The sequence below is a fragment of the Podarcis vaucheri genome, assembly GCF_965113315.1.
Source record: "Podarcis vaucheri genome assembly, chromosome: 7".
In the NCBI taxonomy this organism is placed as follows: Eukaryota; Metazoa; Chordata; class Lepidosauria; order Squamata; family Lacertidae; genus Podarcis; species Podarcis vaucheri.
In genome coordinates, this window is record NC_138765.1 from 83,974,224 (window position 1) to 84,000,709 (window position 26,486).

General features: G+C 48.3%; 1 protein-coding gene across 31 annotated transcripts in view; it reads left to right on the forward strand.

Moving 5' to 3' along the window:
* Positions 1-25,438, forward strand: part of EIF4G3 (eukaryotic translation initiation factor 4 gamma 3) — a 76,967-nt gene extending 51,529 nt beyond the window's left edge. For 25 of the 31 annotated variants that reach the window (XM_082229717.1, XM_082229720.1, XM_082229718.1 and 22 more), the window contains 25 exons: positions 1,444-2,298; positions 5,937-6,025; positions 6,888-7,140; positions 8,641-8,774; positions 9,303-9,422; positions 10,159-10,269; positions 12,103-12,273; positions 13,121-13,318; positions 14,299-14,445; positions 14,600-14,836; positions 15,324-15,428; positions 15,784-15,916; positions 16,388-16,482; positions 16,918-17,011; positions 18,198-18,315; positions 18,666-18,889; positions 19,308-19,423; positions 19,657-19,829; positions 19,987-20,112; positions 20,905-20,986; positions 21,501-21,599; positions 21,858-22,004; positions 22,606-22,687; positions 23,780-23,926; positions 24,664-25,438. In XM_082229717.1, coding sequence (XP_082085843.1) covers positions 1,444-2,298; positions 5,937-6,025; positions 6,888-7,140; positions 8,641-8,774; positions 9,303-9,422; positions 10,159-10,269; positions 12,103-12,273; positions 13,121-13,318; positions 14,299-14,445; positions 14,600-14,836; positions 15,324-15,428; positions 15,784-15,916; positions 16,388-16,482; positions 16,918-17,011; positions 18,198-18,315; positions 18,666-18,889; positions 19,308-19,423; positions 19,657-19,829; positions 19,987-20,112; positions 20,905-20,986; positions 21,501-21,599; positions 21,858-22,004; positions 22,606-22,687; positions 23,780-23,926; positions 24,664-24,845 — 4,238 coding nt within the window. In that variant the 3' untranslated portion in view covers positions 24,846-25,438. Of the gene's footprint in view, positions 1-1,443; positions 2,299-5,936; positions 6,026-6,887; positions 7,141-8,640; positions 8,775-9,302; positions 9,423-10,158; positions 10,270-12,102; positions 12,274-13,120; positions 13,319-14,298; positions 14,446-14,599; positions 14,837-15,323; positions 15,429-15,783; positions 15,917-16,387; positions 16,483-16,917; positions 17,012-18,197; positions 18,316-18,665; positions 18,890-19,307; positions 19,424-19,656; positions 19,867-19,986; positions 20,113-20,904; positions 20,988-21,500; positions 21,600-21,857; positions 22,005-22,605; positions 22,688-23,779; positions 23,927-24,663 lie in introns of those variants that run through there. The other 6 variants (XM_082229705.1, XM_082229723.1, XM_082229727.1 and 3 more) reach the window with 2 other exon arrangements.
* The last annotated feature ends 1,048 nt before the right edge of the window (positions 25,439-26,486 follow it).

The following is a 26,486-nucleotide window of genomic DNA, read 5'->3' on the forward strand; positions in this document are numbered from 1 at the left end:
GTTTTTTTCTTGCTCTTCTGCCCCTTTTTATTTTTTAAAAAAATCAGTGATCCATGTAAGGTATGATCAAGAAAGTGAAATCAGCCTAAGGTGCGATCTACCTGTATTTTCTTGCTGGCAGAAGGGATTATATAGACTCCCCTTGATATGGGAGCTCTAGACATTGGGAGCAGACACTGAAGGGGCTCCCCACTTAGGAGCCCATCAAATGTCCTTTGGGTGTTCACAGGACAGAAAGAATAGCCCCTCTGGAAAATCTTGATGTCCAGACCTCATGTGAGAGACTGTAGTTACTGGGAGTGAGCCACATTCTGCTTTATGTCTGGCCAAAGGCAAAAAATAAAAAATGAAGATGTTGCATTCAGTCAGTTCATGATAGCTGATCTGAAAGTCAGAGGCTGGCTGCAAAAGCTTTGAGTAAATGGCAGCCAGAAGATTTCTCAGCCTTGCGACTCCCACAAGACTAGTCCTCTTCTTTCCTAGTGGTGCTTCAGTGCCCCTTGAACCAATCCCCTCAGTTGCTGCCATTGTCTTTGGTGACCCTATAGCAGAGGTGGCCTTCTAGTGTTCAGTCCCTTATTTACTGACTTGTGCAAGACAGTTGGGTTTCAGATATTAGTGGCAAAACCTTTTTTGTAAATAGCGAGTGGCCCTCTTGACTGTGAGTTTAGAAAGGCACCAAGAGTCCAAAGGGGGATGTTCAGGTGGTCCCTTGACAGTAGTGACAGTAGGCACCAGGCTCAGCCTAGCTTGTGGGGGTGATGCGTGCGCTCCACTCGTTGCATTGGCTGCTGAATTGGGCTTGCATCCCAAGATTCCCATTGTACATCTTGCATCTCCACCCCTCATGCGCACATAACAAGGCTCTTTAGGGTAAAAAACGAATGCTGTGGGGCGGAGGGAGCTCCAACATAGTTCTCAGGACTTGAGACATTGTCTTTTGATTTATCCTGTAAATGCATATCCATGTTGTTAATCAGCGTCTTCGAAGCAACCTTGGCAAAGAAATCCACAAAAGGGCCCGTAGTTCACTTTTTTCACATCTACGCTGCTTGCACATGGGAGCCCTTTGTAGCTCCAAAAAGTCCCCCCCCCTCTGTGAGGAGGGGGTTCTTAGTGCCAAGGCAAGTGGCCCTTGAAGCCAAACTGCCCTATTAGGAACCACCAAAGAGAACAGATAGGGTTTGGGGGCTCAGACTCCTTTTGTATTGCCGAATGGGTGGCAAGCAAACTTGACAGAAAAGAGCAGCACATTGCTTGCTTAATCCCAATTTCTTCCTTCAGTAACCTCTGGGCTGAGAATTGAGGACTCTGGGCAGGGAGGTGCGTGGGGGTTTCTGCAGTTCCTCTTGGAAAGTGAGAGTGCGTGGATAATTGATGCAAATTCATTCTGATTTGACGAGTTAAATGGCCCTTTCTAACTCTTCCATTTTTTCCCCCCAGAAGAGAAGCCTAAAGCAGATCCAGTATTAAAATCTCCTTCCCCTGCCCTCAGACCAGAGCCTAGTGGAGAGAGGAAAGATCAAATGGGCCTGACAGCAGAGACCCCGACCACCTCCTCCTCCGAGACCTCAACAGAGCTTCCTCTCACGGCTTTGCCCTCCCCTGCGGTGGTCATTGCTGCCGCCGCCACTCCTCTGCCTCCTAAATCAACGTTTGCACCAGACTCAGAGGATGGATGTGAACTTGCTTCCTCGAAACAGGAAGCTGCACCTCTTCACAGTGCTGCGCCCTGCTTGGAAGTGCCCGTCTGCCCCCCAACAGATGACGCCAGCACGGATATAGGCAGGGAGCCCCCTAGAATAGTCCCCAACGACCTCCAAGTGACTGCTAGTACTAATCTAATTACTGAACTGAATGGAGTTAGTGAAAGGGTCACAGTGACTGATGGCATCTTGGAACCAGATCAACCAGAGGCAGCTGGACCCTTGGCTGTGGATCTGGAGAGCCCAGAGGCACCTCTGGACGAGGCAGAAAGTGTGCCACTTCCAGCTTCCGTCGCTCTTCCGGCTGTTCCGTCTCTGCCTCCATCTCCTCCTCCCAGCCCTCCTCCCGTTTCTGCCGCTGCTACTGTTAGAGCGACGAGCCCTCTTCCTCCGCCACCATCTGCTTCTCCTCTCCCACTACCTGGTGCTCTCCCTGCTCTTCAGGGGGATTTAGAAGGAGAGGAGGCCACAAGAACTACCCTTGGCGAAGACACCCAGGAAAATCTGGAGAAAGAAGAGGTGGAGGTAGACGGACAACCGGAGGACAATGCAGACTCTCAGGGCTTGAATTCAAAGAAGGGCCCCGGAGCAGGTGAGTGTCCTCACAGGGGGTCACAATGGTCTCTCCCAACTCCTTAAAAGTCTGTGGTACAGTTTATTCAGAGCCTGGACAGCTTTGCGGGGGGGGGGGGGGAGGTTGGCTGCACAGGGGAAATAGGATCAGTTGCCTCAACTCCATGTGTGAGTGTGTGCTTTCTCTTGTTTGGTTGCAACTTGGAAAAGGATCTAGAGATGTGTATTTCAGAGGGCAGCTAAGTAGGCCCAGAGGAGGCCGGATGGGTGGGAAATTTGCCCAGTTCCTTAGATTTGTTTCAAATCCTGAAGGGGAGACAGGGACTGATGGGGACGGGGTAGGCTTGTTTCCTTCCCCACAATGAACAGGGCTTCTGTGGTATGATGAGCAAAAGCGAGAAACAGCCTGTGAAAGTGGTTTGTTTTTATGCTTCCTGCTTTATCTAGCAGAAAGCAGGCAGAACAACCATTTAGGGAGAGCTGCATTGGTGGGTGGGTGGCAGACTTGGGATGGTTCAAATTATTATTAAAAAAATTCACAAAACCCACCTTCTTTTCTGGCTCAGAATCACTTCCCATATTATTCATTTTTAAGTTATTTTTATCCTACATCTTTAGAATTGAGCTTTTTACCTTTGCCCTGTTCCCTTTCCTTTTACATAAAAAGAAACCCAAGCAGTCCCCAGAGTTGCTCACAAATGATTTTTGAGATTACTTGCCAACACCTCTTTAATGTTAAAAGTTTCACTGTGTCTCTGAGAAATATGTAGGGTATTTGAATTGCATTTCTTATCAAAGAGATCATCGCCCCAGTTTGAGGTAGTTTTCTTTTAATTTTCTCTAGTTGCACAGCTTTGCCAAAATATTTTCTCTTTCTTCTCTCTCTCCCCCCCCCCCCAATAGAAGCCAATTATGGGATGTTGGTGGCTTGTGAGGATTTGAGGAAAGTCAGCCAGCAGCAGCAGCATATGGGGTGTGGAGTTTAGATGGGAAGTAGGAAAAGCCCCTCTTTTTTTCTTGTGTCAGTGTAGCACCTGCTTCTTCCTGCTTCTCACCAAGATTTTTGTGTGAGTTGGAAGCTGCCTCTCCAGGGTGCTTGGGTGCCTTAGAAGGTGTGCTTGGATTGTTGTCCTTTCAGACTTGGGCCCTTCACAATCACGTCTCTTAATCACTCTCTTGATCTGGGGAAGATTGCAACGCTTTCCCTCTCATCTGTGTTGCAGCTCCCTGCGTGGGCATGCGCTGAAGTGGTGGAAAGTAGGGAAGCCAGCTGCTGTAATGCTGCAAAGGACTTGGTTTGGCAGTGGAGCCTCCTTGCCAGCAGAGATGCTGACAGCACCAAGACATGACTTGGGGGTCTCAGTCTCTGAAATGGCTCTTCACACCCAACTGCCATTGTCTGAAGGCTGGTGCCATTCCTTCCTCATCTGCAAACATGGGGCTGCTGCCACCACAGACGGAGGTAGATGGTAGTTCCTCCCCCCTCTCACCCAGTGCCATGGGGTGCCTCATATGGCCATGGCCTGGACTTGCACACACCCTTCCCAGGGTTCCTCCTGAGCCTTGCCTGACAAGGCAGTATGTCATAGTCTTCTGCCATCGCATTATGACATGGCAACAGGGCTGTGCTCCGGTCAAGCCTTAAGTTTCATCCCTCAGACCTCCCTGCGATCCTTTTGTCCTTGGTCATTGGCGGCCAGTGCTAGTGGAAAGGGAGGCCGTGAGCTGCTTTGTGGGGTGGCCACAGAATTTGCAGTTCCTGTCCTGGTGGGAGAATCCCAGGTATGTGCTTAAGGCAGGTCACCACTAGCATTTCTAAGCAGTGGCGTTTGTCTTCTGGGCATCTCCCCAGGTGGGAGGAAGCACTGGGTTCATTACTGAACTCTGCAGTTAACTTGAAGGGGACTCTGGGGGGAGCGGGGAGAGAGAAAACACTTAAGAGGAACCTTGGCTGGGCTTTATGGCCATCAGTTGTTAAAAAGAGAAGCATCTGGGAATGTTTTAATAACCGTGACTCCAGGCATATGAATGGCTGTTCTGCAGTTCTAATGACTTCTACTTAGGCTGGCTCTGAATTGCTAAAGTCCAAAATATCTTGGGTTGGTCTGTCAGGTGCAGCTGAGAAGCATCCTGTGTTGCTTTATCAGTCTTCATTGCCTTTATTTGTGGGCGTACAAAGAAGCCACTGCACAAGGAAGCTCCTCTCCACTATCCTCTGTTTCTATCAAGCTTAAATATTGCAATTAGAAGGAAGGAGGGAGGTTTAGGGTAATTAAGCCTATTACAATTTAATGCACAGATGGGAGGTAACTCTTGCTTTGTGGCTTGTTTTGAGGAGTAGGTGAAAAGTTGCCTGTTGCACAGTTATGCGGGTCATTTGTGTGTCCACCAGTAACTAGTTTCTATAGAAAGTCCTGACCATTTTCTGAACTGGCGGAAGTGAATTTAAGCCCATTGTGGCTGCAGCAGGGCAGGGTGTGGGGAGCACATTTTGCACCGGCCTCCAGAGGTAGTAGGTGGTGAGCTCTTTGTAGATAGTTTTTTTTCTACTGAGATGGGTCTGACTAATTTCACCAGCTGAAATGCTGTACTCATTCCTGGAAGGATAAGACCACCAATAGGACACAGTGGCTGTGTGCTTCCTTCCTACTCAGAGGCCGCTTGCTTCTGAATACCAGTGGGTAAAACAGGCCACCAAAAAATCTCTGTTGTTTTCTGCAAGTAGACCAGGAACCCCCGTGCATTTCAGTCGGTAGACCTGGCTTCTGAGAATCCCCATCCTCACTAAATAGCAATCGCTGGGGAAGAACAGCAGGACTGAGGGTTAAGTTATTTTCCTTGGGTCAAAGCTGGCCAGGCTCTTTGTCCCCTCGTGCTTTGTCACAGCTCTCTGGGTCCACCATCTCTTCCAAGCTGATGCTGTTAACAAGCTGCTAACCCTTTGGCACATTTTAAGGTGCTCAGACCTATTTCTGCTCTTGTTGCCAACAGAAACAATATTAAGCAAAGAAGAATGGGCACTCATGGTTCTCCAAAGCCGCCTCTCTATATAGGCCCTGTTGGTGTTTGCCCTCTGGTGTTGGAGGTGTAGAACTGCACTGTGGCTGTGTTTTGACTTGGTGTGGGTGGCATGAGAGAAAGAGATAATTGAGATGGAGGAATCTGCTCTTCCAGGTTGGAAGCACAATGAATCATCTTTTCAAGGGGCATTTAAAATTACACTGCAAAAATCAATTGCTCTCAGTGTTTCATTTACAAAGTCTCATACCAGAGGACTTACATAGGCAGCAGCTTTGTGTCCCCACTGCACCCCACAGCTGCCTATTGCTGTGTCTTGCCTTGGACCAAGGAAGAGGCAACAGGGCCAGGGCCACGCTTCCGTAAATTGTCAGGAAGTCAGAGGAACTTCAGTGAGGGGCAGAAGTGTCACCTCTTGGTTCATTTGCAGCTCTAGAATATTTTGAATTGTTTTCCTAATGGCAACTGTCAACGTGACCCTTTTCCCCTTGTCTTCAGGTTGTTTCTGTGAGGCTGAAGCAAGTTTCTCCCCTCCCCCTAGTTTTAAGCTTACTGGAAAAGGGGAGCCCGTGCTCAAGGCCGTTCTGTTCCAAGCAGGCTCCAGATTTGGCAAATAACCTGTCCAACTTTATCTTGTAGCCCAAACAGCTGCAACTGCACCAAAGATTTGGAACAAACCAAAAGAGCGGAGCCAGGCCGCTGAGGAGGGGGTGGAGGCCGAACCCGAGGTAAGGCGGGCAGGAGGGCGGAGAGGTGGGGTGCTCAGGAGCCATCGTGCTGCCAAGTTTCAAGGGATTCTCTGGCCCTTGAGGTGAACCTACTAAGCCAGGGAGCCCCAGAAGTTTGCCTAGTTTCTGATTTTGAGTGACTACCCTTGTAGAGAGGGACAAGTTGAGGAAAATGTTAAGAGCGCTACAACCTTCACCAGACTCCCATTAGCCAGCTAGGACTGGCAGTCCAGGAAATCCTGAGGGCAGCAGGTTGGCAGAGGCTGCAGTATTGTTTACTAGTGGAGCTTTTAATCAGTTCTGCTAGGGAAGTGTTGATTGGGGGGGGTGTCAATTGAAAAACAAAATCCTTTTTTAAAAATCATTTGGGCCATTCTGGACGCTTTACAGCAACAGGGCATTGTCAGTACTTTGGAAACTTATTTCAAAATGATAGAAACTGGAGAATGCCTGTTGTTTTTTAAAATGAAATCCATAATCTATTTGGCCAGTGTTTCCCTTTTTCAGACTGAGTGCCTTTCTCCCTCATGGGCAACCTTCCAGGGGCCAGTGGAGGGCAGGGCCATGGGCATAAAAAAGTAGGCAGGGCAGTAGATGCAACTCCCACCCTTTGTACAGTCATGCAGGATTCTACATGCTGCTCTATCTAGGCAAGTGAGAAGTATTCTCACGGCTCCAGCCAGGTGTGCAGCAGCAGAGCTAAGGAAAGGGGCATTTCCTTGGAAGAGTCCCAAGGACCAGTAAGAGGAGTCTGGAGGGCCACATGCGACTTCCAGTCCTTAGTGTAGAGGCAGCAGAGCTTTGTTTATTGAGTGCTAGGCAGAGAGTAGGGCGCTGATTTGGGGCTTGCTTGCTGTTTCAGCCTAAAGCAGAAGTGGAACCTGGAGGTGACAGGATACTTGAATCTGAACAAGAGGCAATGAGCCAGAAGACTTGCCCTAGGAGGGACTCCCACTCTGACCTTAAGGTAGCAAAAGCTGCGGAGGAGAATGGTGAGCAGGAAGGGGAGCCCATTCGCAACGGTGCTGAGAACGTCTCCGAGGGGGAAGGAGGTGAGGGGAATTCAGGCTGCGCAGAGAGTCCCAGTAAAACCCCGTCCTGCCAGTATAAGCCAGGTAAGTACCAGTCACCCTCTGCTCAACTTACCCCAGAGGTTGGGGCATACTCAGCAGTCCGTGGCATGGGCTGTTACTCCTCTGCCTCTTTGGGGGGGAAACAGCATTTCTCCTAGCAAAGGGGTGAGAGAAAGTAATGGGAAAGGGGCCTTAGCTCAGTGGCAGAGTGACCTGCTTTGCATGCAGAAAGCCCCAGATTCAGCCCTCGGCAGCATCTCCAGGGCAGGGAGAATTGCTGTCAGTCAGTGTAGATGATACTGAACTAGAGCAACAGAGTAAGGCAGCTTCCTATGTTCCTATGTAACCAGGAAAATGTTGAGCAAGCTCAGAGAGCGAGAGAGCGCCTTCCCAGCAGAGGGCTTGGTGTCAGCTTCTGGACTCAGGGTGATTCTTTGAGTCAAATCTCCAAGCCACCTCCGGAATTTAAGGGCTGCTTCATGCAGTTGGCAGGCATGCCTTATTTCTTGTACACCTGAGCCGGAAATGGACAGTTGGCTATGACTTGCCAGTATTTTGAAAGAAGTGGCTAGCTGCAGGTGGAGTGAGCCCCGTGTGAGGTGGCCTCTCCAGAAATAGATTTCTGGAGAGGAAGGCATCACTCCATGTCAGTTCTTTTCCTGCCTGGAATCCTGCCTTTGCTGCTTGGTTCCCTGAGATTCTGACTCTAAATCCGTGTGGATTCAGCAGGGCACGTGGTGGAGCCCACACTGGCACCTCCAGGGCCCTAGCTGGCAGCCATCACTGCACTTATGCCTCCCGACTCCCTTCCAGGCTTTTTAATTTTTCATGTGGTGCCAGAGCTCTCGTTTCCAGGATGTCAAACTTGTGGCTCCAGATGTTTGCCTCCCTTTAAAGAGCACTTCATTGGTGGTTAATTCCTGAAAATGACCCTTTGAAAGACTGAAACATATAAATTCTTTATAGAATATCTGCTGGACCTAGACTACAAATCTCTGCTGCGTTGCCCCTCTGTGTGATAAAAGTGACCACCTGTAGCTCTTTGGGCAACCTATGCTCTCTGAGCCTCCAGGTGCATCTGCACAGAGCAGAGTGCACAACTGTCCCTCTGCTGCATGCACTGCTGCTGCTTGTACTGTGCTTCCCAAGGATTCTTTAGAACAAAGCTACAAAACCTGTGGACGGCTGTCCCGGTGCTGTCCTGATCCTGCTTCTTCCCCTTCAGCATCAAACCCTTCTCCCCCCCTATGTAAAGAGATGCGGGGGGGGGGGTCCCCTCAGTCAAGAAAGGGCTCAAGCAAGGCTCTCTGTGACCAAATGGATGCAAAGCCAGACCTCCCCAATCAGAGTGCAACATTCTTTTTCCATGGAGCCATGCACTCATTCCCTCGACCATTTCGTGACTTCCCCACAAAATAGGGACAGGGTGAGGCAAAGGAGAAAGATCCCCATGACCACAATTCTAATTGGAGCAAGGGGGCCTTGGTGGGAAAACATGGCGCAATGAATTGCCCCATCCTGAGGCTGGTGGTGTCATTACAGAGCAGTGGAAGCCCCAGGACTCCGAAGGGAAGAAGCAGTACGACCGGGAGTTCCTCTTAGACTTCCAGTTCATGCCTGCCTGCATCCAGAAGCCGGAGGGGCTGCCGCCCATCAGCGATGTGGTCCTTGACAAGGTATGGGGCTAGTGTGTAGGCAGAGGAAGTGAGTTTGTGGTGGCAGCTGAAGGTCAAGAGAAAGGCATGCCTAGTGTTTTAAACTGAGAACTTGGATTTTGCAACATTTTGAAGACCTGGTCCGATTTAATAAGGCACAAGAGGAAATGCTGCCACTGGACTGGGTTTAAAACTAAATGATATGTATGCATCTTCCCCAAAACATTCTTCTAGCCTCAGGAAGCAGAAAACCCCCAATTCCCTTCCCCTGAGCTGCCTCTCTGTCAACAGACAGAAGCTTTCTGGTGGTGGGGTAGTTAGATGGCCCTGAACTGCCGTGACTCAGTTTGCTCAGCTTTAGCAGGCACCCCCCTCAGAGGTCAAGTTAGAAGGGGAATGGATCTTGATGGGCAGGATGAGTCATTGGCTGTGCGTTTTGTTTTCAGCTGTAGCTCTTGAGGCTACTTGGGAGTATCTACCAAATGCTGCTGTCTGTGCAGACGGTTGCTGCATGGCTACCTGTAACTTTACATTTTTCTGCCAATACAGATCAATCAGCCAAAACTGCCTCTTCGAACTTTGGATCCTCGGATATTGGCACGGGGTCCAGATTTCACACCAGCATTTGCTGATTTCGGAAGACAAATCCCTGGAGGGCGGGGCGCACCTGTAAGTGTCAGAGTTACATCCACAGTTAGAAATGACCTTTTGCCTTTTCCTTCCAGAATCTGAAGCAGCTGCCAGTTTGGGAACTCTGCTGCAATCACGTTTTCTCTCTTTCCTTCCTCCTCTTCCCTTTTCCTCCTCCCTCCGCTGGTCTGTGCCTTTCCTCATTCTGTCTTCCTTCCCATCCCTTACTTTGTTCTCACATCTTTCTATCACCTGTAAGGCTCCTCATGTGCTTCCTTGACTCTATTTGACTGGAAAATAGTGTGTTCGCCTCTGAAGGAGTCGATTGGTTCTGTTGACACAGGTGGGAAGGAAGATAGCCACCTGCTTAGTATTCTGCTGAGGTTCTGCTTCTTGAGCTCCTTTGGTTTCTGTATAGCGGGGGGCTGGAAATAGGGAGCGGGAGGCCAAGCAGGGACGATATGGGGCTGGGGGGGGGGAGAAGCAAAAGAAGAGGAGAAACCTTCTTAAAATAATTATGGTGAGTCAGGTAAAATAAGTTCTTTGCAAGTGGCATCTGCTTCTTGGCTTGCGGAACAGCCATCCAGCTAATGGGTTTTTAATGGGAAATGACAAAAAATGGGGGGTGTGTGTTAAAATTTAAGCTAAAGACCTACCTTCTGAAGTTGTGATGCCCATCTGCTCTAACAGACGCCTACATGGGCATGTCAGGTCTTTCTGTGTCAGCCTGTGGATAATACCTTCCTTTCCCCCACCCCTTTCTTTCTTTTTACAGGCCTGCAAAGTGCAGCCCCCACCTGGACTCCAGCCCCTTGCTCGGTGTGGGCCCCCAGCATGCCCTTTGTTGGTCTCATCTCACCCACAGCTGAGGAACTTGACCATAGGGGTAAGCCATCCTGCCCCCGCCCCCAGTTTCCTCCCTCACTGTGAGCGTCTTTTTGCAAAGCCTTCTCCTCTGCCCTCCTGTCTTCAGAGGAGCTAGCAAACAACCCCACAGAGCACAAGCCTGTAATGGAAATGGCACCAGCCTTGCCTTGTACTCTTCTCTAGGCTGCCGTCTCTTCAGTGGTGGGTGGGACAGCACCAGCAGAGGGCATACTGGGACTTTGGCCTGAGCTGGATCTGCCCTAGGGCTGCTCTTCGCAGTCCTGTATAGAGGGGGAGACCAGGTAAGTCCTGCTTGGCCTGTCTTCGTTTTTCTTTTGGCTTGGAGCATTTAGCAGCTCGTGGATGCTCCATCTCAGCCTTGCTGAATGGCAGCTTTCCCCCCCTTCTGCATTTTGGAGAGTAACAGCTTTTCACTAACCTTGGTACCTGGTGGCACAGTTAATGCACCAGGAGGAAGGCCTTAATCTAACTCAGTGGCTCAGTTTTCTAACGCTAGAAAAGAATGCAAGGGACATTATGTTACAGAAGGTGCCGGAGATTGAATTGCTGTTGATTGTGGTGCTGATAGGTGAATGCTGGCTGAGGGCTACCATGAAATGGCAGTCCTTACGTCTGACTGCAAAATATTAAACATTCTTGGGTGGTGTTTGGGAGTGAGAGGTATGGGGAGGGGGGGCAGGGGGACAGAAGCGAAGGTCTTGTGTCTGCATCAGACCTGATGTGGCCGGCATCGTGAACTTCACAAGTTTGTGATCTTAGTACAGCTCCTTTGCTGCTTATTCCTGCCCGGACTGGGAAATGATTTTGCTCTGCTCTGTGTTGAGCAGAGACTCCTGCTGGGGGGTGTCCATGAAACACTTTTTGAAGTGCCAAAATCAATGTATCCTGCTCCCATAATGATCACTGCTTCCCCCAAGATTTGTAGAAAGGGACCTACAGTAGCAGGTGCTACAGCTCAAGCTGCTGGTGTAGAATTTAAGCACATAGAGAAGCTCCTTGCTGCATTTTGGATGTCAAGGGCTGGATTCTCGAAGGAGTTGATGTGGTGCTGGTGCCTTTGTGCAAGCCTTACTTGGTGCAGAACATGTGTGAATGGTGAAACCTCAGGAGGAGCGAGCTGGTGGTTTGCTGCTCTGTCCCACCAGTCAGGCTTGTTGTTGGTACTGTCTCCTCAGCAGCACCGTGGGCCAGTTGGAGCTGCGTCTGGATCACACTGGCCTGTGGTGTGCCTCTCAGGCAAAGTCCTGATTATTTGCTTGGATATGGACCTCATGTTTCAGGATTGGGGCTGTTGTGCTCACTTGTCAGACAGCAGGGGGAAGTGTTTTCTCCAGCACATTAAAAAAAAACAACCCACTCTTTCTCTTTCTTCCTCCTCCTACCTTGCCCTTCTTAAACGTTTGGTTCTCTTGTACCTCAGAAGGTGCAATATCCTGAAAACCTGGGGTTGTTTATCACAGCCACAGTGAAACATGGTCAGAAAGGCTCAGCCTCAGGTAGCAAAGGAGGGGCTGCTTTTTGTGTGGCTGGGGCTGCTTGCAGGCAGCATTCCGTCTTGGTTCATATTCTCTCTGTGGGAAAGGTCTGTAACTCCATGCTTCAGTCCTCAGTGGCATCTCCAGGTAGAGCTGAGAGAGTTTCCCTGTCTGAAACCCTGAAGATGGACTTTGTATAAGGCAGTTTGCTACATTCCTATATTCACCTGCATAAATTCCCAAGTAGATGCTAGTGTTGGCAGAGCAGGGGTTGCTTTGATGCTGGACGTATGTGTTGTTTGAGCCTCTTTGTGTTAAAAGGGACTTAACATTCAAGGGACTGGTTTTTCTCTTAGCTGTTAAACGTTGGACAGCGGAGATCTCAGCCAAGCCAGAGGCGGGAGCCCAGGAAGATCATCACGGTTTGTGTCAAAGAGGATGTACACCTGAAGAAAGCTGAGAATGCCTGGAAGCCGAGTCTGAAGCGTGAGACGCAAGCGGAAGACTCTGAGAGCATCAAAACCCAGGTGAGGCGAGAACATGAGCCTCCTGGCTGGGCTGCCAAGGGGCTGGCCCTTCTCCCCACTTTAACACCCACCCTTAGCTGTAGCGTGATTTGCATGGCTAAGAACAGGGTGGTCCAACGTGCAGCCCAAATATGGCAACATTTGACAACCCCACCTCCCCAGCCCTTGTGCTGCCTTCCCAAGCTGAGCAAGTGATGGGCTGGGCTGGGGCGGGGTGTGTGCTCTAACAGGGTCCTAGAGTTCCGCCACCTTCTTCCCAAAGCCTGGTTAGTGCTTTCCTGCTTTGGAAGGGGGTGGGAGGGACTCACTTACCTGGCTATGGGAAGGCAGCACAAATTTTGGCCTCGCTCCTCCCCCCCACAACACACGGGTTCCTTGTTGAAATACGATTGCGGCCCACTTGATATGAAAAGTTGGCTTAAAAGGACAAATGAGGATACCAGACAACCTACTACCTCTCTGGCAGGTGTATTTCTCTGTTATCTACTTGACTGTTTCTGCCTTTCCTTGGGAGGGGGAAAGAAGGGGGATCCCACAGAGGACAGACTTCCTGTGTGGAATATATTTGCGTTCTGAGCTGCCAGTGTACAAAGCTTTTGCTGCTCTGGAGTCTGGTTGTTTCAACCTGGCTGTGTCTGAACTTCCCTGTCTGCCTGTCTTCCCCTTTCCTCCTGGAGTTGCTGTGAACATGGGTGGAGCTGTTCAAGCTGACCTGGGATGGTTTGGGCATATGACGCAATGAAGCATACATGCCTGGGTACTGAAAGCAGCTGTCTTGGGCCGTTGCTCTCCTAGGCCTTTTGCCTCATTTGAGTTTTGCACCTTAACACCTGCATTTTCCCTTCAGGAGCTATTCCGCAAGGTCCGAAGCATCTTGAATAAGTTGACACCGCAGATGTTCAATCAGCTGATGAAGCAAGTGACTGATCTAACTGTGGACACGGAAGAGAGGTTGAAAGGCGTCATCGACCTTGTGTTCGAGAAAGCCATTGATGAACCCAGCTTCTCTGTGGCCTATGCAAACATGTGCAGGTGTCTCGTCACGGTAAGTGTGGAGTGGGAAGTTGGAAGAGGAAAATACCCAGTGGGAGCGGGGGCATGGCAGAGCTCCTGCTTAACATGCAGGATATTCCTTATGAGGAACGGCTAAGGGAGCTGGGCATGTTTAGCCTGGAGAAGAGGAGGTTAAGGGGTGATATGATAGCCAGGTTCAAATATATAAAAGGATGTCACATAGAGGAGGGAGAAAGGTTGTTTTCTGCTGCTCCAGAGAAGCGGACACGGAACAATGGATCCAAACTACAAGAAAGAAGATTCCACCTAAACATTAGGAAGAACTTCCTGACAGTAAGAGCTGTTCGACAGTGGAATTTGCTGCCAAGGAGTGTGGTGGAGTCTCCTACTTTGGAGGTCTTTAAGCAGAGGCTTGACAACCATATGTCAGGAGTGCTCTGATGGTGTTTCCTGCTTGGCAGGGGGTTGGACTCGATGGCCCTTGTGGTCTCTTCCAACTCTATGATTCTATGATTCTATATCCCAGATTTGATCCCTGCCATCTGCTGTTAAAAGGATGATTTGAAAAGGACCTTATTGGCCTGAGTCTCAGGAGATACTCTGCCATTCAGGGTAGACAATACTGGGCTGAATTGCACTGGTCTGTCATCTGCTGCCTTTTAGACACCAGAATGAAAAGGGGTTTATGGGGAGGTTGTCCTGAAGATGCTTATCTGAACCAGGCTCATGCAGGCAATTCATAATAGCACCTTTCCATAATAGTTCACCTTTGATGTTAAAAGTTTATATATATTATGTATATGTATATATTACTGTGTTGTTTTCAATATGAATGCTGTGAGCCAGTCTGTTTGTCTAATATGTTTTTATCAATAATGGCCGGTAAATATTTTTATCAATAAAATGATAAAATGCTGGTTAGGAATGCAGCAAGTGATGAGAGTGCCCTGTTTTGCCTGTGTTGTGCTCACTTTCCTCCTCCTTGGCCCTTTTGACACGTACTGCACACAGCTGAAGGTGCCCATGGCGGATAAGCCCGGGAGCTTTGTCAACTTCCGGAAGCTACTCCTGAATCGTTGCCAGAAGGAATTTGAAAAGGACAAAGCTGATGACGATGTCTTTGAGAAGAAGCAGAAGGAGCTGGAAGCTGCCACAACGGTGAGTGTCGGCAGAGCACCCTCTGTGCGCTCCCAGGAGCAGGGAGCCCAAGACATGGGAGTCCTGTGGTGTTGCTGGCCTGGGAAGCGAGGCCATGGGCTTGTGGTGTGGCAGGCAGCCCTTTCTCACCACCCCTTCCTTCTCTGCCCCTCAGCCAGAGGAGAGGACGCGGCTCCACGATGAACTGGAAGAAGCCAAGGACAAGGCCCGGCGGCGCTCCATTGGCAACATAAAGTTCATTGGGGAGCTCTTCAAGCTGAAGATGCTGACAGAGGCCATCATGCATGACTGTGTGGTGAAGCTGCTGAAGAACCACGACCAGGAGTCCCTTGAGTGCCTCTGCCGCCTCTTGACTACCATTGGCAAAGACTTGGACTTTGAGAAAGCCAAGGTTAGAAGAACCTGGCACCCACACTGAGACCCTTGGTGGCTGTAGCCTTTTCTGTGGGCTGCTAAGTGGCGCTCGTGCTTTCCCCTAGAAGATGGGGCAGTGGGGTTGCTTTGCCCCTTGTGCCATCAGGGAAGAGTGAACACCCAAATCCATCTTCTTAAGTGTTCAAAAGAACTTGAAGTGTTCAGAAAAGCTAGATCCATACCCCTTACTGGCCCTGCTTTATACCCGCCTGGAGTGGATAGAATGTGAGGCCACTTGGAAAGTGCAGAGGCGGGTGGGTGACTTTTATGTACTTCTATGTAGAAACCTCTTTACTTTTGCCTGGCTGGGATTAGCCCCTGTCCAAAGGTAAGAGTCGCCCTCATTGCTCCAGGCCCTGAAAGGTTTCCCAGCAGAGGCTGGAGAGGATCCCCTTCCCCATTCCCCCCTGTAAGGCAGTTTTTCATGTTCCTATGAAATATGGTGAAATATGTGTTTCCTCTAGCCTCGAATGGACCAGTATTTCAATCAAATGGAAAAGATAGTCAAAGAGAGGAAAACCTCTTCCAGAATACGATTCATGCTTCAAGATGTCATAGACCTCAGGCAGGTACGTGTCCGGCAAGGGAAGCAGATGAGTAATTGTCCACAAGAGAAAATGGGTACTGCCCTCACCTGGCTCTTAGTCTTACCTTGAGAGGGTAGTTCTTGGTTTTTTAAAGGGCTGTCAGAGACCATCTTTTGATGATGGGCAGTGGAGCTGCTGTCTCCTGCGTCATGGGCTGCTGTCATGGGGTAGCTGTGGTTTTACAGTCAACTTGTGTCACGCTTGTGGAAGGAGCTTGCGAGCAGTTTTCCTCTCAGTAGAATATCCCACTTCCTCTGTCTGCATCAACCACAACTACCCCACAGTGTGCAGGGGAGAAAGAAGGCCTCATCCGTCCTTGCTTTCCTGTCTTCCACAGTGTAACTGGGTCTCACGGAGGGCAGATCAAGGGCCCAAGACGATAGAGCAGATCCATAAAGAAGCAAAAATTGAAGAACAGGAGGAGCAGCGGAAAGTCCAGCAACTAATGACCAAAGAGAAGAGGAGGCCTGGTAAGTTTCCAGAGTTCCCATCTGATGCTTGACCAGGAGGAGAGAGGAACAAGGGTCCATGTCATGAGAATTGCCTCCGGTGTCTAGATTATAGAGTGCCCAGTCCAGGTTGAATATCTCTTTCTGCCCATATGCCGTTCTGCCCATATATATATATGCATATATATTATTATTAAGCATATTGGGGAGCAACCTCCAGCCATTTGTTCTACTAGCTTGTGCATGGACCATTGCACAGAATAGGCAAATGGTGAAACTGCACAAATATTTTTTTTAAAACCTGCCACACGATTGCTTAGGCAGAAATGCAAATTGAAATGCAATCTTCAGCTAGATGCGACAGAGGAAACATAGCAGCCTTATTCCCATAGGCTCTCAAGCTTCACTTTACACATACAACTCATCCCAGACCACTTTAGCTACCATAGCAGGGATTCTAAAAAGTAACTTGTTTGTTTGTTTTGTTTGCAGGTGTTCAGAGGGTAGAGGAGGGTGGCTGGAACACGGTGCAGGGGGCGAAAAATACCCGTGCGCTGGACCCCACCAAGTTCCTTAAAATCACCAAGGTTTGTATGGAGGAAGAATCTCTTTCTGAGAGGAATGCAAAGAGAGACGAACTCTCCTTTGGTTGGTCATCTTCAACATTCCCAATCCTCAACATCAGCCTTCCTGAAAGTGGTCCCTCCCAGACGTTTTGGACTGCAGTTCCCACAGGCTCCAGCTTCACACACCTACAGTAGCTGGTGCCAGTGGGAACTAGTTCAGAATGCCAGGAGAGTGCCTGGTTGGGGAATCTTGGTTTTTCCTGCTGCCCTGCCCTCCAAGGAAGCTGTTTGTCCATCTGTGCATCTAGGCATTTTGAACTGGGAAGTGGGAGAGAGGGTGGCAGTGAGCCAGAGGGCGGGAGGATTTGTTTCCTTCTGTGAAACAGGATTGGGTGGGGCGGTTCCAATTCCCAGCAGGCTCTCCCTGATTTGTGCTCCTGTCTGTGTGTCTTTCAGCCCACAATAGATGAGAAGATCCAGCTTGTGCCTAAAGCCCAGTTGGGCAGCTGGGGAAAAGGCAGCAGTGGGGGAGCCAAGGCCAGTGAGATTGGTGAGTGTGGAGCCCCCCCCCTGCATTTTGCTCTGTGCACCCTGAAAAGTGCTGGCAGTTGCTGTTCCTCGTCAAATACATCTCCTTGTCATTTCTCCTTTTTTGGAATTTCCAGTCTTGGCTTACTTCCTGTTATGAATGGGCAGTGCAATGGGCCATATTCAGTGCTAGTCCTCCTCTTGGTACACTCACTAAAGTTAAATAGTTACAACAATCTTAGGTTCATTAAATTCAGTGGATTTACTTTGGGAAGGACTTAGCCTGATATAACTCCCATGTTCTACGTCTTCTTTTTCTTAAACATTCAAATATTTTACCAAAGTAATTGAATTGGTAGATCAAACCAGCGCTTGATCCGTTTCCAACTGTAGTGCTGCAGCAGTCTGTGGACAATACACTATAGTACTACAGTCGGAATAAGTTAGCTAGAGAGTCTCCTGAAAGAGTCGGGTTTTGCTTGGCTCCGGAAAGAGCTCAGTGTGGGAGCTTGGCAAATATCTTTGGGGAGTCCACACCACAGAGCTGACATTGCTACTGCAAAGACTCGGCCCTGATTGGATGATTGCTGAGATTCACTCAGTATCAATGCCTGGAACAAGAAATCGGAGCAAATTATCATAGCATCCATGACAGATGGCCATCCAACCTCTGCTTAAAAACCTCCACTGAAGGAGAGTCCAGAACCTCCCAAGGGAGCCTGTTCCACTGTCGAACAGCTCTAATTGTCAAAGGTTTTTCCTGGTGTTTAGTCAGAATCTTCTTTCTTGTCATTTGGAATCCATTGGTTTGGGTCCTGTCCTACGGATCCAGCAGAAAACAAGCTGAATCCAACTTCCATTTGACTGCCCTTCAGATATTTAAAGGTAGCTATCTCCTCTCAATCTCTTCCAGGCTAAACATACCCAACCTCCTAAACTGTTCCTCATAAGGCTTGGTTTCTAGGGAAGGATTTGGTCCTTAGGAGACACCCAAGCCTGTTAAGGCTTTAAAGGGTTTCTTGTATCTGTAGGTGACCTATCTCTCTCTCAGTGCAAAAACCCTCTGCCCTGAAGGACGAGAGAGATCATCAAGGCATCCACTTGACACAGTTAAACTTGTGCTAGGTTTAAGAGCTTCTGGGCCTCTGGCTGATGGGTTTCCTGAAGCCCTTGAGGCAGCTGTTACTCTCCCCAACATCCTCTTGCAGATTCCTTACGACCAAGTGCCACTAGTTTGAACCGATTCTCTGCACTGCAGCCTCCCGCATCATCTGTGTCTGCCTCAGCCACATCCGCAGAGTTGGACTCTCGCAGGGCCTTAACTAGGTAAGTCTCAGGCCACCCATGGCTGCTTCTTTCCCACTTCATTTAATAATAATAATAGCCTTGAATGAGTTGTATGTGATTAAGCTGACTTTACGAACCGTGTGTGTGTGTGTGTACTCAGTAGCTCATGCTCTCGGGGGCTGTCCATGTAATGAAATGTGTGAAAAAAGCAGAGATTTAATTGCCTCTCCGATAAAACTCTTCTGCTTTTAGCGCTTGATGTCTGTGTTTACTATCACTTGAAAGTCACTTGAAAGCTAATTGGCACATAGCCGAGTTGGGGGTTAATATTTTTTTTCAAGCAATGAGTGAGTAAGGGATTTTCCTGAGAAATGTCTTTGCTCCCACAGTCGGGGGAGCACAGGCAGGGAGAAGAACGACAAGCTGCTCCCCTCTCCAGCCTCACGCCCCAACACCTTCTTGCGGGTCAGCAGCAGCAAGGAGCAGCTCTTGGACAACCAGGCTCAGGAAGAACAGCGGAGGGAGATGCTGGAGACCGTGAAGCAGCTGACCGGGGGGCTGGAGAGCGACTGGAACAGCACAGAGGCAGAGAGGAGCAAGGCCAAGGAAACTGGTGAGCTTTTCCTCTTCCTCCTCCAAGTTGGGACTTATGAACTCTGGGCTGTCCTTCCTGCTGGATGAGCAGAAACATTTTGTGACTGATTTGGTTGGTGCTAATTTATGCCCATTCCCTCTTGAGCTCATAGCATCATTTCATCCACATACATTTGTTGCCCCTTCTGAGTCAAAATGGTGGTGATCTAAAGCGAGGTATTCTGTGCAGATCTCTCTCTGGGGTGAATTACACCACAAATCCTAGAGTGTGTAGCTGCATGTAGGACTTACGAAGAATGACAGGACACAGCCTAAGGACTTGCCTATAATGACAATGGCATTTGCATCTCTGGCATTGCATTGAAGTAAGCATTCTACATTTCCTGCCTCTTTCTCTCCCTCTCCCTCTCCCCTTACCCATTCAACTGTCTTAACAGCCAAGCCTGAAATTTCCACATCCCCAGCCCAGGAAAAACCTGCATTGTCAGAAGAGGAAATAGAGAGAAAGTGCAAATCGATCATTGACGAGTTCTTGCACATAAACGATTATAAGGTAAGGAGAGCTGTGGCCCATCGTGACGTGTATTGGAGTTTTCTCTAGGGGCGGAGGGCTTAAGCGTTTAAAAGCCACCCTTTCCGAGGTCTGGCTTTGCAGCCGCTGATCTTACAATATCAGTGCAGAGAGCAAGAAGGACCTTTCTTAAGGTCAGCTGAGGAGCTTTTGCACAAGGAAAGTCTCTTAGCCCACGGACTACAGAGAAACCTCCCTTTGTATTGTCTGGACAGGAAGCGATGCAGTGCGTGGAGGAGCTGAGCATACCGGGAGTGCTGCCTATGTTTGTGCAGGTGGGCGTGGAGTCAACCCTGGAGCGGAGTCAGATCACCAGAGACCACATGGGCCAGTTGCTGTATCAGCTGGTGCAGTCGGAGAAGCTCAGCAAGCAGGACTTTTTCAAGGGGTTGGTAGTCTGCCAGGGAAGGAAGCAAGATCTCTGGGTATTTTTTCTTTCTTTCATGGGTGCTCACTACAAACAGTTACATTTGGGCTGGATGCAGAGAGAGACCAGCTGCCTCCCAGATGGAATGTGCCTTGAGCAACTCTGCTTCCCTCCTTAGGTTTGCGGACACCTTGGAGACTGCAGACGACATGGCCATCGATATACCCCACATATGGTTATACCTGGCTGAGTTGGTGACGCCTATGTTGAAAGAAGGAGGAATCTCTATGAGAGAACTTCTGACGTAAGCTGCACTCTTTCTCCGTTAGCCGTGGGGTGATGCTTGCACTGGCTGCCCTTGGAACTCCTTGCATTGATAAGGTCAAGCTAGTCACAGTCAACCGCAGTGACCTATGCAAGACCTGTTGCTTGCTACAAACTGTATTGTTATTGCCTTGGGGCAGTGAATTTCCACACCCCGGTTAAGCCAGATTTAAATCTGCCAGACCCCTCATGGGCCTAATTTGTCGCGTGTACCAGTTAAAATGACGTCAGGCAATGTTTCTTTTTGAATGCACACTCCCAAATCACGAAGGGATTTGCACAGACCTCAACTAAAACGGGCTTTCACAGAGATTTCAATGTAAACCCATCATGAGACTGGAGCAAGGTGTGCTTCAGCTGTTGGACAGTGGGGACATGCCTTACCTCCAGCAAAGGAACGCTTAAGAGCTCATTTTAAGCCACACTAGCCCTAGTCCCACACCTGATGTCTCATATGATGGCAGGTGGGTACAGTTTACCAGAAACAGTCTGGCAGGCTAAATGGGGTTTCCCAGCAGGCCAGAGACTTGCCACCCCTGCCTTAAGGGCTGAACCAGTAGAGGGTGGCAGCTCCCCAAATATCCTGCCTGTCAAAACTTGTCTGCAGTGGTCTCCCTCCAGCTCCAGAACAGTTGCTTCTGTGGTTGAAGATTCAAGTAGAACTTAGTGAAGGCCAGAGCCCTCAGCCCCCTTCGTGGTGGCCTTTCACCATGTGCTAGTTGCCTGTCAGGTGGCAAAGTTTACACTGTTCTCTTGCTCTCTCCTATTGCAGAGAATTTAGCAAACCCTTGCTCCCTGTGGGACGAGCCGGCATCTTGCTTTCCGAAATATTGCACCTTCTATGCAAACAAATGGTAAGTGTTCCAGGCCACTTGCCGATCTGGATGTGTGTGTGCAAAGGGAATCCGTAGTGTATTGAGAAATGTCAAGAAGCCTGCCCAGGACTCCCAAGTCAGTGAGTTGCATTCACATTTTGCCTGAAAAGGCTTTGAAGCTGCCTTTAGTTGATCAGGAGCAGGAATCACAAAGGACAGCCTCATTCTGAAGATGCTTCGAATTCAGAGATGTTCCCAGTTGCTGCCCCAACCTGAGCAGGCCCCTACCCTAGAAAGGGTGGCACTTTCTTGGCCCCACTGATTGCTGAATCCCGTTGACCCCACAGCAGCATTGGATTGAACCCTCCTGTTGGAAAAGAACATCCTAAAGTCGGGATATTGAATGTGATCCTTTGCACTCACCCAGGTTTTCCCCTCCCCCCCCCGAAAAAGAACTGTCATGGTGGGGTTGGAGGTTGCTTTGAACACTGTGGCTGTTTTGGGTCTCCCTGCTCTTCTCTCTTTGATTTTTCAAATTCCTTCTGTGTTCTAGAGCCATAAGAAAGTGGCAGCCTTATGGAGGGAGGCTGGCCTCAGTTGGAAAGACTTCTTACCTGAAGAGGAGGATGTCCACACCTTTCTCATGGAGCAGGTGAGTTGGGAGCCAGAGCAGGGTCACTCTGACCTTTTGGTCACTCTGTTCACTTCTGATAGGGGGAGGAGGTTTGACTAGATGCTGTGTTGTCCCTTCTGACTCCTGAGGTGGGACCAGCCTCCACTGCAAAAGGTCTTTAACCCTTTGGAAGAATAGATGGTTAAACCCCACTTCAGGGTGTTCACTGGCATGGGCGGGGGACCCTGCGTGTCACGCCAAACTAAAGCCATTCTCTCTTTTCTTGTAACACTGTAGAAGTTGGACTTCACAGAGACTGACAGTTCCAGTTCCTCAGAAGCACTTTCAAAGAAGGAGCTCTCTGCTGAAGAGTTGAACAAACAGCTGGAGAAACTCATTATCGAGGACAAGGCGAATGATGAGCAGATCTTTGATTGGGTAGAGGTACAAAGCCCATGTCCATCTATGCCCGTACACTAATAAGTTAAGAGTTATTTGAACCCGTCTGTTCCTGCAGCCTGGGCTCTTGGAAAGAGCAGCTCTCAGGAGTGGGCTCTTGGTTCTTACAGAATCATGGGGGTTGGGAGCATTTCACCACAGCCATCACCTGTCTCCACACTGCTTTCCTGACCCTCACTTTCAGCAGAGTCTGGTTTCACCCCTGGGGATTGCTGCTTGTCACCAGAACACAATTTTGCTCGCCTAGAGGGCTGCATTGTAGGGCTAGAGAGAAATTGTTGCTTTTACAGATGCCAAAGGGTTTTGATCTGTAGCACTGAGTTCCATCCTAGAATGCCTTTTTTATGTGACACTCCAGCAGCAGACTATTTTTCCTGCTGAATAAATAACACCATAGAAGGCAGAGTTGGGGGAGAGAATATAAGCCATTCTCCTGCTCCCAGGAGCACTTTGGGGTGAGCTGATCTGATAGGAAGCAGTTTAATGAGTGCGCTTATAAGATTCCTTCGTCAGCGAGTTCTTCGGGAGAGGTGCTGTGATGCAGCCCGTGGGCTTTTTTGACTTCTGCAAATACTCTTGATTTCAGGCTAATCTAGACGAGAGCCAGATGAGTTCACCTACATTCCTTAGAGCTTTAATGACAGCAGTTTGTAAAGCCGCTATTATAGGTGAGTAATGTTCATCCATAAGTTTTGGACATGAAGCCATCAATATCTTTCCTCTGTTTTGCATGGAATTTGAATTCTTCACCACAGTCTCTTTTTAAACATGCTGTTTGCATGAAATGTCCCACTGATGAGACACAGATAATGAGCGACCAGAACAGGTCATGTTAATGTGTCTTCCATTCCAGGGATTTTTGGGATTCTCCAGATCCTTTTTTTCTGTGGATCCAATCCATATCATTTGGAAGCATACTATGGTTGGAAGAAGAGAAATCACCTACCATATTACCATTTCCACCAGTTGTTTTATATCCCGAGTTGTTCCATTAGAAAATATCAAGTGATAACTGTTCCAATGGCAGTTCTTCATTTTGAGGGTGTGTGTAAGGAGATCTTTGAATTCTAGCCAGCAGTGGCCCCCATGGATTTGGGGCAGGGGTGGCAGTGAGAGTGTTGCCTTTTTGCCTTCCAGTTTCTGTGCATTAATCCTTTTTGTGCTTTTGTAGTGTAGCTGAATGGGGATTTAGTTGGCTAAAGTCCATGCTTGTGGCCACTTCAGAAGTTCAGTAAAGCTATGAGGGGAGAGGAGAACATTAACACACCAGCTAATGAGTCCCTGCATATAGAAAACAAGTGTGTCAGGTTTCTGTCCTTCCTGACATGCTAGCTTTCTGTGTGCAGAGATATTGGGGGGATATGGAAGAGCATTCCACAATGTGAACCCCACTCCTGTAGTGTGAAGGGGTACCACCCAGTGAGAGTCAAGCCTAAATATTTTTAGATCCTAGATACAGGTAGTGATGTATTCCATCTTTTATATTTTTGGTACCTAAAATTGCAGGAGGTAGGATGAAGTGACACAGCATCTTCCTTTCAAAGCTTCTAATTTTTGGAAGATGAGCTGGTGAAATAAACCTTTCCAATTGCATACGCAGTCCAGACGTTGAAGAATGTCCAATTTCTGTTGCCGCTATCCCTTTTGCCTTGAATTGAGATTTGTCTGTGGAGACAGAGGATAGATAAGAGTTGCCTGCCTTCCTCCTTCCTCGCCAGCTTTTAACCAAATGCTGACATTGAATCTCTTCTCTTTTCTAGTGGACAGTTCTAGCTTGCGAGTGGACACTGCTGTTATCAAGCAGAGAGTGCCGATCTTACTTAAGTACCTAGACGCGGACACAGAGAAGGAACTACAAGCACTTTACGCACTACAAGCATCAATAGTAAAACTTGATCAACCTCCGAGTAAGTGTACTCAGGGTCAGGGTGGTCTTTGGGCCTTGGTCCCTTGAATTGGGCTTGTGTAAAATAGGACGGAACATGATGCGCTGTCACTGGCTGTAGGGCCATTTGCTGGTGCCCCAAAGCCAATTTATACTAGATTTTCTTGGGGTGCATCATTTTGCTTTTGTTCAGGATGAATAAGGGCCACAGAAAATCCTCCTGAGTTTGAATGTGGCTCCCAGTCAGCAACCAAAAAAGGCAGCCCTCTGTTTCCAGTTTCTCTGTTTCCAGTCCCATTATCCTTGTCATCCAGAGAAATGGAGGAAATGTCAAGTATATAGCAATTTCCCCTCAGTTTTATATCATCCACGTATTATTTATTTATCTATCTATCTGAAAGCTTTTTGCAGTGTTGGGAGCCTGGATTCTAAACCTGCCCTGGTGCAGGATTAGCCCACGCCATCTGAACAAAAACCTACCCACTGTGGAGCCCTAGAAAGACCTCTCACCTGGGAGTGGCTTCCAAGAGAGCCCTCTGAGCTCTGAAGAGCAATGATATTTGTGTTTCATTGGCTCCCTGATTGAGGAAGGACTAAAAGGGGTCAGACGGAGTAAATTTATAAAATATAAGTGGAGGGTTGGGTTGAAGGCTCAGCACACTGCAATTCACATTTTGAACTGAGCTTGCTAGCCAGTCGTGTCTGCTTTGGCTGCTGTCCAGGGGGGAGTGTTCACCTCTTCCTTTCCTTCCTCCGCAGATTTGTTACGGATGTTTTTTGATTGCCTGTATGATGAGGAGGTGATATCAGAGGATGCCTTCTACAAGTGGGAAAGCAGCAAAGACCCAGCGGAACAGAATGGGAAAGGCGTAGCATTAAAATCGGTCACGGCATTCTTCACATGGCTACGAGAAGCCGAAGAGGAGTCGGAGGATAATTGAAACTGAATTACAAAAAAAAAAAACAAAAAAAAAACTCAAAAAACCCACAAAAAAACAATTTAAGTATTTTTTTAAAAAAAGTTTCACGTCTTCGCCAATCACAGTGCAGCAAGGCCAATTCTCGCGCAGAGCCCCCCCTTCCCCCACATGTGCACGAGTGGGAGAGGAGACAAAAAACCGATATAAACGCAAAGGCGATCATGGAGGACAAAAAGTACTTGAAAATTCAAGTCCACTTCAAACCTGAGGGCAGGAGCACTAAACCAAAATACATCTATTTATAGAAAAATATTTTCTGTTTTAATCTTTTATTTTTCCTTTTTAAACAAGGACTCCTACTTTAAAAAGAAACAAATCTCTTTAGACAAAAAGTGAGAACTTTAATTTATTATTTTAAGAACTGCAAATGTCAGTGTAATTTTTAAATTTGCAGTTTCTGTAGCAAATTGTATAATAGACAAAAAAAACCACAGATAAATAAATTTCCCTCCCTTTTCAGAGCCACCTCAGTTTTGTTTCAAAGCACGGTATCTGTGTATTAAATTCTAAAGGGGTTTGGGAATGAACTAGGATGAGGGAGATGATGTTTTTTTTTTCCTTTTTAAAAAAAAGTTCATTTTTTTTCCCGCCTGCCTCTCAGCTTGCTTTCCACAATTTAAAAAAAATCAAAAGCAACAAAGCATAACCTTGGAGCTGAAGGAAAACCGCGTTTGAGAAAACGGCTGTGGACCAGACTGCTTGGAAAAATAACTTGCTCAAAGCAAAACAGTGCTATCCTGGAGAAAGAAGAAAAAAGCAGCAGCAAAAAGTACTAGTGATACTTTCAGAACCTTTAGAGCAACTTTAAGGCTTGTAAATACATAGAACAAATATTTAAAAAAAGAAAGAAATTGACTCGATACTATTTCTTTTCACTTTCAAAATATAAAGAACAAAATAAAGACAAACCTTGCAAGTTTAAAAGCACAAGAAAGTGGCTTCTTTTGATGGCAGCTTTGAAGGTGCCTGGCCCCCTCAAGCCATGGCATGCTGCCTCCCTCGGAGGGGGGGGGCATTAACATTCCTGACCTGAACTGCCCCCCGTGGCTTGTTTGCCCAAATCTATTGGGCAAGCAGGGAGGGAGGAAGTTAAAGCAGTAAATAAAGAGGAGGTGGGTCACTCTTTGGGAAAGGTTTTGTTACGGATGGATTTTCTGTGCGGCAAGCCAAAGTATGTTCACCAACCTTTGCACCCTGCTGCAGGTGGTTTACAATGTGCAGGAAGAGTCAGTACGGCTGCAGCTTCCTTGTGAGCATTATCCTCCAATAAGGTGCTTCTTAAATCTCTTACACCTCCCGCCTGCCCTTAGGGGGAGTGTGTTGCTTTCCCTCCCTTCGAGGTGAAAGGAGTGTACATAATGTGGTTAATGGTTCGCGGTGTCAGAATTTCTGCTTGGCCAATTTTATCCGGTTCGGGGTGTGTATGTGTGCTATGTCCACACATCCCAATACACCTCCACGAAGCTTTTTCCATTTGTAGATTGTTCTCCGTAAGGCACCTTCTCCATCTGAATAAGCTTGATCTCTGTTGGCCACCTGAGATAACCAGCTGCTGTCTCTCCCTGTGATGGCTCATCTGCTCTTAAATGAGCCATCCCTCTG